The 15,367-nt window shown below is 41.2% G+C and overlaps 1 protein-coding gene across 1 annotated transcript in view; it reads right to left on the minus strand.

Annotated features, from left to right (window-relative positions):
* NEB (nebulin) overlaps window positions 1–15,367 on the minus strand; it is a 204,039-nt gene that overhangs the window by 58,029 nt on the left and 130,643 nt on the right. The window contains exons 82-100 of the mRNA XM_072960953.1: window positions 15,194–15,298; window positions 14,534–14,632; window positions 14,232–14,333; window positions 13,996–14,103; window positions 13,205–13,516; window positions 11,750–11,854; window positions 11,548–11,652; window positions 11,072–11,179; window positions 10,187–10,294; window positions 9,969–10,082; window positions 9,342–9,539; window positions 8,851–8,955; window positions 8,118–8,222; window positions 7,919–8,023; window positions 4,935–5,042; window positions 2,522–2,635; window positions 2,009–2,206; window positions 1,577–1,681; window positions 845–949 (exon numbers count right to left, since the gene is read on the minus strand). Of these exons, the coding sequence (XP_072817054.1) occupies window positions 845–949; window positions 1,577–1,681; window positions 2,009–2,206; window positions 2,522–2,635; window positions 4,935–5,042; window positions 7,919–8,023; window positions 8,118–8,222; window positions 8,851–8,955; window positions 9,342–9,539; window positions 9,969–10,082; window positions 10,187–10,294; window positions 11,072–11,179; window positions 11,548–11,652; window positions 11,750–11,854; window positions 13,205–13,516; window positions 13,996–14,103; window positions 14,232–14,333; window positions 14,534–14,632; window positions 15,194–15,298 (2,409 nt within the window). The remainder of the gene's footprint in view (window positions 1–844; window positions 950–1,576; window positions 1,682–2,008; window positions 2,207–2,521; window positions 2,636–4,934; window positions 5,043–7,918; window positions 8,024–8,117; window positions 8,223–8,850; window positions 8,956–9,341; window positions 9,540–9,968; window positions 10,083–10,186; window positions 10,295–11,071; window positions 11,180–11,547; window positions 11,653–11,749; window positions 11,855–13,204; window positions 13,517–13,995; window positions 14,104–14,231; window positions 14,334–14,533; window positions 14,633–15,193; window positions 15,299–15,367) is intronic.

Here is a 15,367-nt window from a genome sequence, read left to right on the forward strand (position 1 = left end):
GGTACAGAGAGGAGCAGAGTGACTGATCCCGACTGCGGCAGCACGGTTAGAAAGAAGCAAAGTAAATGGAAACCCAAGTCTTTTATTTTAAAATAAGGTAGCCTGCTTCCCTTTGCCTGGAGAACTCTCTCCTACATTGCACCTTGTCCAACAGGACCAGAGCCAGGGTGCAGACCCCACACTGAGAAGTAAGTGGAAGAGTCAGCTCAGGCATAAGAAGAGGAAGAGTGGACACTTTATCACTATGAGATCCTCAATGATAGGTTTTCACATTCTAACTCACTGGTGGGATTTAATATTTGACCTGTGGGGTTAATAGAAAAGGCAGCTTTGTGCCTGTTCTGCCTGCCTGCACTGTCACCATGCCACTACAGGGGGCGCTTTCCATCCATGTTCCTCTGGTCCACATAAGGGTGCTGAGGCTCAGGGGATGAAGTGCTCTTCTCAAGCCTCACGGATGGTGTGTGGTCGAGGTCACATCTGTAACTGCAGGGCCTTTTCCCTCTGCACTCTACCAGGGGGAGCTCTCACGTACCAGGAGGCCAAGACTACAAGGCATAAACTGTTGCTCATGACACAAGGATACAAAAAGCAACTTGGGATGCTCTAAAGCACCAAGGATTTCACAGACTTGAGTCACTTACAACTCTATCCCAGGAAACTGGTGGAATACATCAGGTTCTGGGAAATAAGAGCAGAATCTTAAGGGCTTTCTAAGGCATCAGCTCTGGTCTCCCACTGAGAGAAGGCCTGGCCCTGCCCTGTCTTTAGTTTCTTCCACTTCTGCTCCAGTGGTGGCCCGGTCTTTGTTCTGTATGAAGTAACTGTTCCATTGGGTGCTTACATCACTTAGTTGTTTCCCACTTTTGACAGCCTGAACGTAGACGGGAGTGTCAGTAACCAACTTGTAGTCATTCCTTGTTTTCTTCACATGAGCTTTGTACTTGATCTGCCAAGATGAAGGAAAGGAACCTGTGTTTGACCACTCGTTATATTAGAAATTACTGGTTTTCACAGAGGGTTTGGTTGCTTTTAACTCAGGGCATTTACATACATTAGCACTTATTCAACAGACCAGAAATGCATTTGAATTTTATAACAATCAGCATAATCAATACTTATAGTCACATGGCTCTTCTAGAGTCTTCTAGGAGGCTTGACAACGGCTTTCCTAGGAATATTTGCTTTCTTACTAAAATCTTGATTACAATATTGTTTTGCCTAGTAAATCCTCTCTTTATAAATATATCCTGTCTATAGTACCACAAACTCCTGACAAATGAGATTTTTCTAATAATGAGAATTATATACTCATTAATATACCCAAAATAGTGCAAAGGGGAGAAAAGAGCCGGGTCCCTTCTCCACCAGAGGACAATGCACAGCTCATCTGCATCGTCTGCATTCCTGAGAAGAGACTGCTCTCCTCCTCAGCATCTTCGTCCAGCTCAGCCATCCTCAACCCACTTAAGACACAGCTGGGTGTGACAATGTCTGTATTTTACATACTCTCCCCTTGACTCTAGACTACGTAGAGAAGGAAACACGCTTAACCGAAAAAACAAGGCAAACTCACATCGTTGCGTAGATCATAAGCATGCTTGGCATGGAGAATCTCAGGAGTGTCCCAAACATAGCAACCAATGCCTTTCAGCCAGTTGAGGTCATCCTTGTACACAATCTAGAAGATTGCAACAGATAGAGGGGATCAGGAAGCTAAAATTTGACTGCAACTTTAACACCAAAGATGTGGATGCCCTCTAGACCCGGGATGACTTTGTGGAATGAAAAGTAAAAGACGTTATGCAATGAGGCCAAGGGTATCCTGGAGACATTGGCACGCAGAGCCCTGCTTCCAGGGACAGCTCTGAATTCCAGGCAGACCCACGGGTTTATAGGAAAGAGATGCTGGGAGAGGGCTGAGGTGAGAGAAACAGGTGAGTCTGTCTCTCTTCAGGGTGGGTGCGTGGGGCTGGGTAAAGGGGAACCTTCATAAGAATGGGCTTACGTCACTGATCTGGTCTGTGACCTTCCTGACGTGGCTGTTGACTTGCAAGTCAGGGTGGCAGATCCACTCGTGGAGGTGTAGGCGGTAGTCGATCTCGCTGACTTTCTTCTGAGTATCCTTAGCGGTAACCATCTCTACCATGTCAGGCACTATGTGGACTTTCATCTTGTTCTTCTCATAAACGGACCTGTACAGGCGCTGTGAAGACCATAACATGCCAGTTACACGGGGAATTACGCAAGGAATCATGGCGATACATGCCTTTCGTAGATGCCAGAGCAGTCAGGGCAGCCAACTTGCAGCAACCAGTTGGGGGAAGGATGGGGACTGGAAGTTTCTACACTTTCTAGAGATTCATGGGGTGGGGAGAAGCAGCACGGGCTGAAATAACGCTTCGCGTCTTCACAGTGCACAATCAGTGCCATATGTGTTGCTGAATAGAACACACTCTGATTTATAGGACGTGGCTGTATCCCTTGGCTTCAATTTGAAGTCAGCCTTTGGATCACTTACATCAATGTTAAACTTGCCAACTCGGAGGCACCGAGCTGTGTTCGGATCATCCTCAACACTTTTGGGTAAAGTATAAAGAGCTTTGAATTTTTCATACTCTTCCCGATATTTGATCTAAAGAGAGAAAAGACAAAGAGAGAAACATAGTTTTGGTGAGCAATTGATCCATTTTGTTAAAGGAGCATGAGACTTCATAACAGGACCCGACTCTGAGATTGGCCACCTCGGGGCCACCACTTCCCAAGCTCATTTCCTTGTCTGTGCAGAGGCAGAGGTGGCACTGGAACCTGCCACAGGATTGCCCTGGGGATTAGATCAGACTACACATAAAAGTCCTTTAGGGACCATTTTTAAAACTCCCGTAGTAATACTAGTACTTCAACTGTAACTACAACCAATTCTAAAGATCATATAATTTTAAAATAATCTCTTTTGTGATACTGGCTTTGTTTTTCTTAACCATAAATGAAAGATGAAAAATGTGCTCAGGAATTTCTTTGTTTTTAATAACTGACAAGCCTGATGCTTAAGAGACTCAATACTTGAATTTCAGTTTCTACAAGGTTTTCCAAAAACATAGTGCAACTAACTTCTGTGGGAAAACCAATGTCTAGTTCTTAAGCCATACTGCCTATTAATTAATGCTCCATGATTTCATGAATTAGGACGTAAGAGATCCAGTCTCTTAGCACATGAGGAAATAATAATTCTCTCACAAATCAGAGGACCACATCTCAGTAACAAAAAAGAAAAAAAAAAGAAAAAAGACAGAGACAGACAGACAGACAGACGGGAGTTTTCATGTCAGAATTCCAATTAAGCCAAGCCCTTCACTGACTGGAAACCAAACAAAATTCCCATCAGAATTTTCCAGAACATTAGTTCACATGGTCCTTATGTTTAAGCCATTCCTCAGTTATAAAGAAGACAGCAAAGACATCTTTTTAAACTAAAATTGGAATCCTTCTTTAAAAAAAAATTAATTTCTCTGATACAGACTTGTGGTTGCCAGGGGGGTGGAGGGTGGGAAGGGATAGACTGGGATTTCTAAATTGTAGAATAGATAAACAAGATTATACTGTATAGCACAGGGAAATATACACAAAATGTTATGGTAGCTCACAGAGAAAAAAATGTGACAATGAGTGTGTATATGTCCATGTATGACTGAAAAATTGTGCTGAACACTGAATTTGACACATTGTAAAATGATTATAAATCAATACAAATGTTAAAAAAATTAATGATTTGCTGAGAGAATCCTGCCTCTGTAACTTTTTTCACAACTAAAAGAAAACCCTTTGTTGAGCTTTCTGAATTCTATCTACAAAAATTCTCTTCCCAAATGAAAAGTTTACTCCTTTGGGCTAGTCTGTTTGCAATCTTCTAAACAGAGTTGGGTCTGGGAAGAATTATACATATTTAGTTTTCCCCCTGGGTAAAAAAAATTCAACTAATTCCTTATCTTGTCTAACAAAGTCTTTTTCAAAACTATGACTCTCTAGGCCCACCAGAGGGTAGTGAAATCAATTTCCTGGGTCACTAGCACTTAAGTGAAGGAAATTGAAAAATCAGGAGTGCATTGTCTTCAATGTAGCAGTAAGTTCTCTTCTGTAAAATAGTGATGTCCGAAGGAACTCACAAAACTTCAGTTGTCTCTGTGTGTGTGTGTGTGTGTGTGTGTGTGTATGTGTGTGGATTTGCAATACAAAATAAATTTCTAATAGAGGTCAAGTTTCTGAAAGAGAACTAGGCTTATCAGAACTGCTATGAAGGTTATTGGTAATTTTATAATTAAAGATTTTTACATAAGAATCTTTTAGGCATAAAGGGTTAGAAGTGATAAGACTATCTGAACAGCTCGTGTGATTTAGCATTCTTTTAAAAACAATTATGTCTATGCCTAAGAAACGTTCTGCTTTAAAAGATAAAATTTCAAAAGATTTCTAAATTTTCGTATTTCATAAAGATGACTATTTACTTTTCAATCATGTATTTGGGGCTGAGTGTAACAGTTATTACATTCACTGGTTTATTTTTGTACCAAAGCCCAAACCATTCTATTGAAAAAGAGTCTACTTTCAATGGTATATTATGTCCTCCTTCTATTCCTGCTTTTGGCTAAAACAGAGTATCCATCCATGTCATTCACAGGCAGGCAGCCTAAAAGTTCACACCTGTGTCTTTCATGGAAGTGCCTGTGACTCTTTCTGGACCTCAGGGCCCTGGAGAGGGAGGGAAAGCGCACAGCCCTTGTGGGGAGTAAGCACCTGGAATTAGTTGCTGGTGTGCCCCTTTGGGAGTGCTAGGGGATACTTCTGGCAACATAGGGATCAGCCAGAAAAATTCTGGGTGTGGAGAGCAGGGAAGGCAAAAGGTGGCGGGAAGACTACCACACTGGTACTCAACTTACGTGGCTGGCCAGATGCTTCTGGTTCTTGGCGTGTGTCAGGGACATGGTGTCGGAAGGCAGGATGTAGCTGGTGGCTTTCACTTTATCCCAGGCCTCCTTGTACAGGTTCTGTAGGGGTTAGAAATCTTATTGTGAATATAGAAACAACCTGGCCAGCTTCTGAGCAGCAGAGTTTTCCTGTTTCTGTCCTTCTCAGATACTCCCTAACAACCCCCGGATCTTCTCACTCTGCAGGGTCAAAGAACTCCTAAGGGAAGAACTGGCTTAAGGCCATGACCATAATTTCAGAGTCCATTATTTTGTTCTCCACCATAGCGCTTATCACAGTTTGACAGTATCGGAGGTTTCGATGCCATATTCATTCCTCCATAGGTCTAGAGGATGAAAACCACTAACACTAAAAATGTATATATTTACATTTTCCTACTTTTATGTGGCAAGTGAGAGCTCAAAAAATGTTTCCACTTCTAGGTATTTATTTATCCAGGAGAAATAAAAAGTAATGCACACACAAAAACCCATATGCAAATGTGCTTGGCAGCTTTATTCGTAATTGTTGAAAACTAGAAGCTCAGATGTCCTTCAGCTGTGAATGGAAAAACAAACTGTGGTTTGGAATACCATTTTTCTATAGAAAGAATAAACTACTGATTTAGGCACAAATGTGCATAATACATAAATGCATTTTGCTAAGAGAAAGAAGCCAGGCCTAATGGCACATACTATATAATTCCATTTTCATGCCATTCTGGAAAAGGTAAAACTATAGAAACAGAAAACAGCTCTGTGGATGCCAGAAGAGAGGAGAAGGGCAGCGAGGGGGAAATTTGGTGGTGATACAGAATTCTTCTGTATCTTGACTGTCATGGTGAATACGTGACTCTATACATTTGTTAAAAGCCATAGTATTACATACCATGAAGAGTGAAATTTACTGTATGCAAATTAAAACAAACAACCAGGGGATCAACCAGAATGGGGAGCGGATTAAAATGGAATGCACAATGTAACAAATAAATCTAAATATTTTACAAATGCATGAAAAGACTACAATAAAGGAAGCAGCGAAGAAAACAACTGTTTTAAGTTATTTTGGAAGATGGTATTTTGCCTGGACACTCTAAGGCTATGGACAAAAATAACTGTTTATAATATACTGCACTCTAGTCAGTAAATTTTTTCTCACAGGAGTGTGTGTTAGAAATTCTGAAAATACTTTATGTGCATACAAGTGTTGCACAAATAAGTAAATATATAATAGAAAATGAGACCAAGCTTTTTACTGGAAAGGAAATAGAAAGTTACAAGTTGGAAAAATAGATTACCAATAAGGAAAGGGTGAAGGCCAGAATGAATCCTGTGGTGCTAAATTGCATTGGCGGTATCAATATGAACTTTTGGTTTTAAAATATAGATACGGTTAGACAAGTAATAGGAACAAAAACAGATATGGATGCATACAGTGAATACATGGGTTAGTACACACAGACATATTTCTAAGCTCTGTCCACTTAAAGGGCCTAGTAGCAATGACATCCCAAGAGCAAGGAGCACACCTAGCACTTAGCTCTTGGTCTGAAATGCCATTCTCCCATAAAATAAACCAGGACTCCTTGGGGAGGTGGCTGATTCTAGGTCTGGAATAGGGGAAATACAAGATGAGCCTGGGGCATCTTGTGGTGCCAAGAAGTGAGGAAGTGCTCAAACCCCACAATATGAGGGCATACCAAAGGGACACAGGAGCCACCCTGAAAGAGCTCCCAATAGCCAAAGCTGAAACAATCTGAGCAACAGAGTAAATAGCAATAGCATTAGACTCCCTCTCATAGAATAAATACCCATGAACCTATGCTTTTATAAATAAATAATAGGCAAACCAACAATGGAGGAGGAACAGCTACTCCTTATGGAAGAATTTCAATTAATAAATGTGGAAGGATTGAGGGAAACAAAATCACTAGTAGGCATATCCCACAGCAATAATTATTGCAGGTAAGATCTATCACTGGAGGCTAAAACATATGAAAGAAAGATGGAGGAGAAACAGGATATTTGCATAATCCCAAAGGATCTTCTCCAAGATATTTATTAATAAGAAAGGTAAAATAGTAACTTTACAGTGGAGAATCTCAGCAGACAGCAACTGCACCAAATGATGAAGGTCAACCTCACCAGTTACTGACATCATGTACCACCTGCTGTGATGTGCTGAGACGGGCACATCACTTCTGAGTTATTCTTGCCAGAGGCATACCTTTAATTTAATCACGAGAGACCATCAGATAAACCCAAACTGGGAAACATGCTACACAGTAACTGGCCAGTATTCTTCAAGTGTCAAGATCAGGAAAAGACAAGGAAAAACTGAGAAATTACCAGATTGGAAGAGACGAAAGATTATGCCAACCAGATGCAATGTGGGATCCTGGACTGGCATCTGGCACAGAAACGCACATTAGTGGAAAAACTGCTGAAATCTAGACAAAGTCTATAATTAACACTGTAACAGTGTTTAATGTAATTTCTTAGTTTTGATAGTTGTACTACTGAGAAAAGTATGCAGGAATTCTTTGTACCATTTTTGCAATTTTTCTGCAAATCTAAAATTATTTCAAAATAAAGTTTTAAGATGTTTGTTGAATTAACCAGTGTAGAGGAGAACAAAAGAGTACCTTTGTTGCTCTGGCCACAGGAGAAGCCAGGAAAAACAAGTTCAGGGTCAATAAAGAATAGCTTCAACAGTACCTGTCTGCAACAAAGGAGTTGATGAATTTGCCTCAACTGCATGAAATAGTGCACTACTCAAACTGGGGCTTATTCAATTGTAACTAAGAGGACTTAGGAGAGAAAGTAGAAGGTTAGCAGTCTAGGAAAAGGATTGGAAAAACCTTCGAGGTAAGGATGCCTGTGCCTTTTATTCTCTTATAATCTCTTAAAAGGTTGAAGAACTCAAATACAGAGAAAAGAATAAGAAGTCAACTCACACTGCTATAAATGTCCTTCAGATTCTTGATTCTGTCATAATCCACTGTTTCTAGAACTGTCGTATATTTGTCTTTTATCTCATGATAATTTTCTTTATATTTCACCTACAGACAAAAGGGATGGGTTACTCTTTTTTGTTTGAAAATATGTAAAGACAGTAACGGCTCGTCTGGGAAGAGAAGTACGAGGAAGACGCACCTCGCTGGCATTAATGCCGCTTTGAAGAGCAGTCACGTAAAGTGGTGTATCTGTGACCAGGTTATAATTTTGTAGATTTTCTTTCCCTGCTGCCGTGTATTGTATCTGTGAAGAAAAAGAAAAGCCACTGAAAATGGTAAGACACAGGTCTGCCATCAGCTTTAGCCGTTTGTGCCAACTTAGCAGTGCTTTCATTTCTGGGTTTCTGCTCTCATCCTAAAAAAGAGGCTACGGTTGTACAGTCCCGCAGACTGTGAATGGCTGTAAACTAACAGTTTCTCTTGACCCACAGTGGGATCTGGGTCTTTGCCAGGTCCCTTCTTCATTCTGTCTTTTCCATGCCTGTAGTCCATCTCTGACAGCAGCCCCTCAGTGTCAACATTCCATTTGTCTGCCCTTTCAGAGCTGAATTTCTGCTGGGGAATTTTCCAAATATCTATGCTTTACTTCAAAACCTAACTACTTCTGGTCAAAGTATGCCTTTACATATAACTTGCTGTTATAAACGTCTATGCCTTAAACCACAGCAGAGACTCTAACTAAGGAAGGCTGGCACCAGAGCAGGCCACCAGGCAAGGTTTTATTGGGCAGGAGCCTTTGGTTCCCTTGGATCATTCACTGTCAACGCCGCTCTCTCCGCCTGGGCACGGGGCAGCCCTGCTATCCCCCCACTGAGAGCACCATGGAATCCATCAATCCACAGAGAGCCAGTCCTTCTAGGAAGACGGCTCACCTGGCTCTGGAGGTCATATGATTTCTTGGCGTGGAGGATCTGGGGTGTATCCCAAACGTAGCATCCAATGCCTTTCAGCCAATTCAGGTCATTTTTATACACATTCTGCAGGAAAGAAGGAACAGTGAAAGGTGACAGGTACTAACTGAATATACAACTGAGCATTTGATAATTTCCTATCAGCCTGTGGCTGTGCTTAGTACTTAGTGGTCATAGGGTGGGTTTCTCAGCAGTTGGAGGTTCTTTAATGCCACGCCTGAAGAAGTTTAGGAGGAGAGCAATAGCTCCGTTTAGTCTAGTGTTAAAGAGATTAAATATTTAAATAGGTATCATTGCTCCGAGAGGATGCTTACACCAAAAATGGTTACTTGCGCCACTTTGTACTGAAAAGCAGCAGGGTTTAGGAATACAGGGACAACTGGAGCATGGGAGCTCCAGGCAGGGCTGGGTGAAGCCTGCCATTTGGTCAAACTGCAGAAAGGACATCATACATCACTCAAGATCTCCTGGGCATTTCGGGCCCGAATGACATTGGGTTCTTCTGGAAGGGACGTCCACTGGTGGAAGTAGTGTCGGTACTCCAGGTCGCTGAGGATGTACTGGCACCTTTTAGCCAGCACGTGATTCATCATATCAATGGGGATGTGAACATTTGCTTTGGTGTCCTCATACTGTCTTCTGTAGTTCAACTAAAGAATAATGTATTTTAAAAACAAAAATAAGAAAGGAATTAAATGTAAATTATTCTGATCAAATCTCTTTTAGAGTCTTGTTTTCAATATAGATCAATACCTTTAGAAAATACTAAGTTTAAAAAAAATGACACTTTAACATAGTCTTCCTTCTTTAAAAAGTTCCCATCCTTATATAACAAAGAGCAAAGAAAACAAAGGTTTTCTCTTTTTTGCAAATACAGAGCCCTCACTGAGTTTGATAGTAGGGAAGGGAGGCAAAGGGTGAAGACTCATAGACGTTAAAGGTGCACGAGGCTAACTGGCAGGGGTGGGGGAAAGTCTCAAGACTGGTTCATTCCTCACCCTCCCATCCCCCAGCAAATCTTGAACCATAAATAGGCAGACTGATATTGCAAATCCTTTGTTAAAGTGAACTTTGCTTACCACACTCCTCATCTTTTGGAAATCCAGACAGTGAACCACGCTGGGGAACTCACTGATTTCTTTTCCAGCCAGGTAGTGACCCTTCAGCTTCTCATATGTCTCTTTGTATTTAAGCTGTGAAGTAGGTACAACATTGAGAATCAGCAGGATATTCTATCCAGCCCCCTTGGTCCCCCTTAAAGAGTCTCAAACCCCTGAAAGGAAAAAGGCCTACTGACCTCACTGTTCACAAAGTCGGCATGCTTGGCTCCGACAATGGGAATGTAGCGTTCGTCCAAGGTATAGCCGTAGGCCTTGGTTCCCTCCCACGCCCCTTTATACAGTATCTAGGGCAAAGAAATAAGTATCAACAAAAGTTTGCTTTCAACTTCCTTCAGATGCCACTCAAAAGAAAGTGGCAAACTCAAGGTAAAATATTTATGTTTAAAGGCAAAGCTTATATCTTCATTTATAGCCATTACTGTGCCTACCTAAGAATAGAGCAGTCTTTTGGCTTGTGGCAGATTAAATCTACAGGCTCTGAGGAACTTTCTAACAGAGTTTAACTATGTTTAAAGTTCTAATAAAAGTGAAAACAAATTTGCACGCAGGGAGAGAATCATCAAAGATTGTTTCCCATTGGGCATACACACATATTCACCCTTTAGATTAGCTGAATTAAAATCTGGAGGGCGAGTCCTCCAGTTGTTGGCTGGAGATATTTGTGCATGATTGCTAACAAGGGACCAGCCTTTCCCCTTTTCTCTGTGTTGGGAGTTGGCTCAGTCCAACGTGCACTCAGAGCTGGTATAGCGCTTGCTATGTTATTGTCTGTTTCTGTGAAATGTCCCTCTCGCTTGCAGGGGCTCCTGAAGGACTTGTCTCATTGATCATTAGCTCCTCAGTGCCTCCCACAGTGCCTGGAATATCACAGGGGCTCAAAAAATGCCAGTTGGGTAAACACGAGTCCCGAATAACATGATACTTCCAATAAACAAGACTAAATACAACAAAGATAATAGCTCTCCTTATAAGTTCAGTTCACAAAATCAGCTAAGAGCATGAATACTGACAAGTGCTTAAAATTAGGAACACTGCTGTACATCACATAAAGTGGAACTTACGGTGCTGTAGAGTTTTCCCATGTCTTTGGAGTGGGTGATATATGGTGTATCTGGAGAAAATATATACTTGCCCTTTATTAATTTATTAAATGTTTCTTTATATTTTACCTAAGGAGAGAGAACAAAATAAAGCCTTTGATTACTCTAAATGTATATTTAAAGTTTCATAAGACTTTACCTAGGAATATAATAATCGGTCTACATTTAGAGATTAACCAACTGCTTAAATTTCATTATATGATATATCATTTATATTACAACTAATATAATGGAAAATTTTGAACAATAATATATTTTTGAAAAGTGGGTACAGGATGTCACTTACTAGTGACTTCTAAAATATCCTCCCCCAGAGGTTATCTTATAATTTGTTTCCATTTTCTGACAAGCAATTATCTGGAGTTAAGCAAGTTTGTTCAACAACAGACAACTAAATCCCTAGTCTCTGTACCTCATCATACACAAAGCAAACTTACATCACTTTGGTTGACTGCATTAATCTTGGCCAAAACAATTTCTGGAGGGTCTACCACACTTGTAAAGTTAGGATAGTTGGCAAGAGCATCTTTCTTATATTTTATCTGCAAAGAAATGGAGACGATTGAGGCAGGTGTTCCCCTTCCCATCCCCGCACAGCAGGTGAGGAGCCAGGCTTTATGTAAGAAAGGCTTTGGGTACCTGATTCACCATTTCCTGGTTCTTGGTAACCCTCACATGGTCCACAGAATCCAGAGGGATCCAGCCAATGCCTCGGAGCCACTCTAGGTCTGATTTGTAGATATTCTGAGAGCAAGGGAACAAGAAGTATAAATGACTCAGACACAGGATGACAGGCAGGTTAGAAATAATTTTTTTCAGAAGCTTTTTAAGGCTTTCTCTCTACTGGCTGTCATCTTAGTGATTCAGTCATGATGAAATCTATACACCCGAGAAGTACTGCTTGAGCCTGTTACTATGAGTGAAGAACTATGCAAGGTGACTTGAGGGATAAGTATAAAGAAGGTATCTAAGTGTAGAGAGAAGTTATTTACAAAGTGGAAAGTGTAAGTGCTGTGAGAGCAAGACCATTCAAATGCTGTCAGAGTTAAGGGTAGCAAACAGTTATTTTCAGCTCTGAGCATAAGAAAAGGTTTTACCAAGGAAGTTATAGTTTTATATGGACTTGGTATATATAGTTATGTAGAAGTATGTGGGGCATTTAGACTAAATAAAGGAAATTACACAAGTAAATGCTCATGTATTGTAGGGCAGAGGGAGACATCCCTCCAACAAAGCCTGTCTCTACCCTTCCCCATCCTCAATTCCTGGCTTTTCTCAGGCCACCCCACACCAAATGAAGAGGAGTTGCTAATCTGATTAAAGTTCCACAGTGGTCATCCTGCTGCAACGACCAGTGAGGTGGAATGTTCAAGTTCAGCCCCTGTGCTGTAGGCAGTCCATGATTTCCCGTTTCTGTTTCAGTAATGATGAGATGACCCCGGCAGGGTTAGTTCCTTGGTGCACTGGAGCATCACATCGATGCACTGTGCTTCTGCTCCCTACAGACTGCTGGTGGCAGGCTGAGATCCTGCTCCAGGCTTCAGTGGGAGGTGGCCTGAGATATATTTTCTATCTCAGGTTTACCAAACCTCTGCATAAGGGATTCTGGACCCTCATGTAGCTCATCAGTCCTTTGTGTCCACTTTGATTCATTGCAAGCAACTCCTTCACAAATGTTTTGAGGAATGAGATGCTTGGCAAAGCAAGAATGGGGCATTCCCAGGTCCTTGACTATACTATCATCTAACATTGTCAAAATTCCAAATCAATCTCAGTTCCCACCCAAGCCAATTAGTATTTTAAATCAGTTAATTTTCCATGTAAATGTGAGGAGTTGTTGATGGCAGAGATGGTACAAAAGCAGATTTTTAAAAAATAGACTGAAAGTTATTCAGAAATGCACACTCAGTAGGCAAAGCTGTCCATCACTGCTCCCAGCCTTTCTCTACTTCATATCCAGCCTCAATTCCCTTCTGGGAATAAACTAAATATTTGTGGTTCCAAATTCCAAAGACTGGTGGCTCCAGGATGCTGCTTATAATTCTCAGAGAATATCATGCATTTCTACATAATTAAGAAACAAAAATCACTTACATCACTCTGTAGGTCATAGGCCTTCCTTGCCTGAATAACATCATTCTGGTCAGGGTGACATATCCATTCGTGCAGGTAATGGCGGTAATCAATATCACTGGCCAGGCTCTGCCCCTCCTTGGCTGCCACCACTGACACTATATCAGGAGGTATATTGACTTTGGCCTTTGTTTTATGATAGCTCTCTTTGTATAGTCTGTCATTCTGAATCTGGCCAGCATGCTCAAACCAAACCAGTTTAGGATCATCTCTCATCGTCGGAACACCAACATAATGACCTCTCTGCTTTACGTGGTCAGCTTTGTATTTCAGCTGGTGGGAGGAAGAACAGAGGTTCCATCAGCTTTGACAAGCACAGAAGGCAAGGGGGCTTGAAACATCAGCAAATTCAGTCTCCTAACTTTCTGTGTTACTCCCTCAAGAAAAAATGTCAAAAGACATTGAAACAAATAGGTATGAAGAAATAATCAATTTAAAAGTAGAAAAATATACACTTATTTTCTAATTCTAGCAGTATTTTATTCGAAGGCCTAGAGATTTTAGGGAAGCAGAGAATAGAAGAAAAAAATAAAGAACTCAAACAATAGTTTCTAAAGAAGCGAAGGGGAAAAAAAAAAAAAAAGCCAAAAGCCCATGGGAAAAGGCCCAGAAGGGACCAGATACTCCAACCATCCCCAAGCCCAGCCCGGCTTCCAGCCAAGTCCATGGTGCTATGCCTTAACAGCATAACTGGGTTCCTGCACGGGCCAGGTCCAGCCTTTGTGAAGAGCAGTTATATCAGAATAAATTACCTCGCTCTGAACATCACTAGAGTGATGGGCATGAACAAACGGCACAGCATCTGGAGGCAAAATGTAACCTGTGGCTTTTTGTTTCTCCCAGCTTTCCTTGTAGAGATACTAAAAGACAGAAAAAGCCACAACAAAGGGTTAAATTGAGGAGTCAGCATGGAGGGTAGGTCTCTTACAGTTACATTATGGTCTTCCATCCCCATACAAAGTGCCAGGCACTCAGATAAAAGCCATACCTGGTCCAGTATCCGAGCTGCCTCCTGGGCAGCGTGCAACTGCGGGGTTTCTGTGAGGGTGTATTTTGACTTGGTGTCATGCCAGTCTTTTCGATATTTAATCTAGAAATGAGAGGCAAGCGGGTAAATTACTTGATGTTAAGAAAACCCTATGTTGTCCAAGCAAATGTCAGCATCAGTCATCTCAGTGTTAATAATCTGTATCTCAGACAATGGTTGCACACTGAGCATAAGCAGGTGGAAAAGCTCTGGACACGGCACCTTCCCAATTGAGCAAATTAGGATGATAGTCATGTACTTACATCATTTAGGATTTCCCCGCTTTGTTTTGCTGTTACATAATCAACTCTGTCATCGACAGGAGTAAAGTTGAGAGTCTCTATTTTTGTGCGATACTTTTTCTGTGGGAAAGAAATGATCTTTTAGACGGTCGTAGTCTCTGGTCCTGTGTGAGCTGAGAAAGGTAAGCTGCATGTAAGGATCCTTCTCTACTAGACACATACAGTGCCATATTTCAATGACACCTTCTCAGCAACTTGGTTTTCTTCTTAGCATTTTGTTTTTTAACAAATGGGTTGAATTCTTATGCTTTCCACATATTTTAAAGCAGCAGGTTTGCTTAGCTCCCCAAGTCATGTAGCGTATATCATTATGTGTATCCAATGCATTTCTGTTTTCAATTGGACAAACTTCTCTCAAGTATACTGCTATGGCTGACAAAAGAAGTTTTCCATTTATACAATTCCAAGCATCGGTGAGTGTGCTGGGTACTATATTATGGATGTGGTCCCATAATGCTATAGGGACAGTACAGGATTATTTGGCGGAAATGTATATCTGACTTAAATGACAGCAACTGAAATTGTAGGATTGCTGACAGGGAATGACTGCATTTTGGCTCGTGTGTTTTTGTTCAGTCTCTTAGGGAATGTGCTGAATGGCAGGATAAAATCTTGGAGTACCTCACTGAAGATATCTGCAGCATGTTTGGCATGATTGACAGAAACGGAATCATTTGGCATCCACCCGATCCCACGTAACCATTCCAAGTCAGCCTTGTAAATAGCCTGTGAAAATAAGACCAGGAAGAAGTCAGCTCCCCTAGTCACATTTATTCTATCCATTGGCCTGATGGA

Source organism: Vicugna pacos, chromosome 5 (assembly GCF_048564905.1).
Source record: "Vicugna pacos chromosome 5, VicPac4, whole genome shotgun sequence".
NCBI classification, from domain to species: Eukaryota; Metazoa; Chordata; class Mammalia; order Artiodactyla; family Camelidae; genus Vicugna; species Vicugna pacos.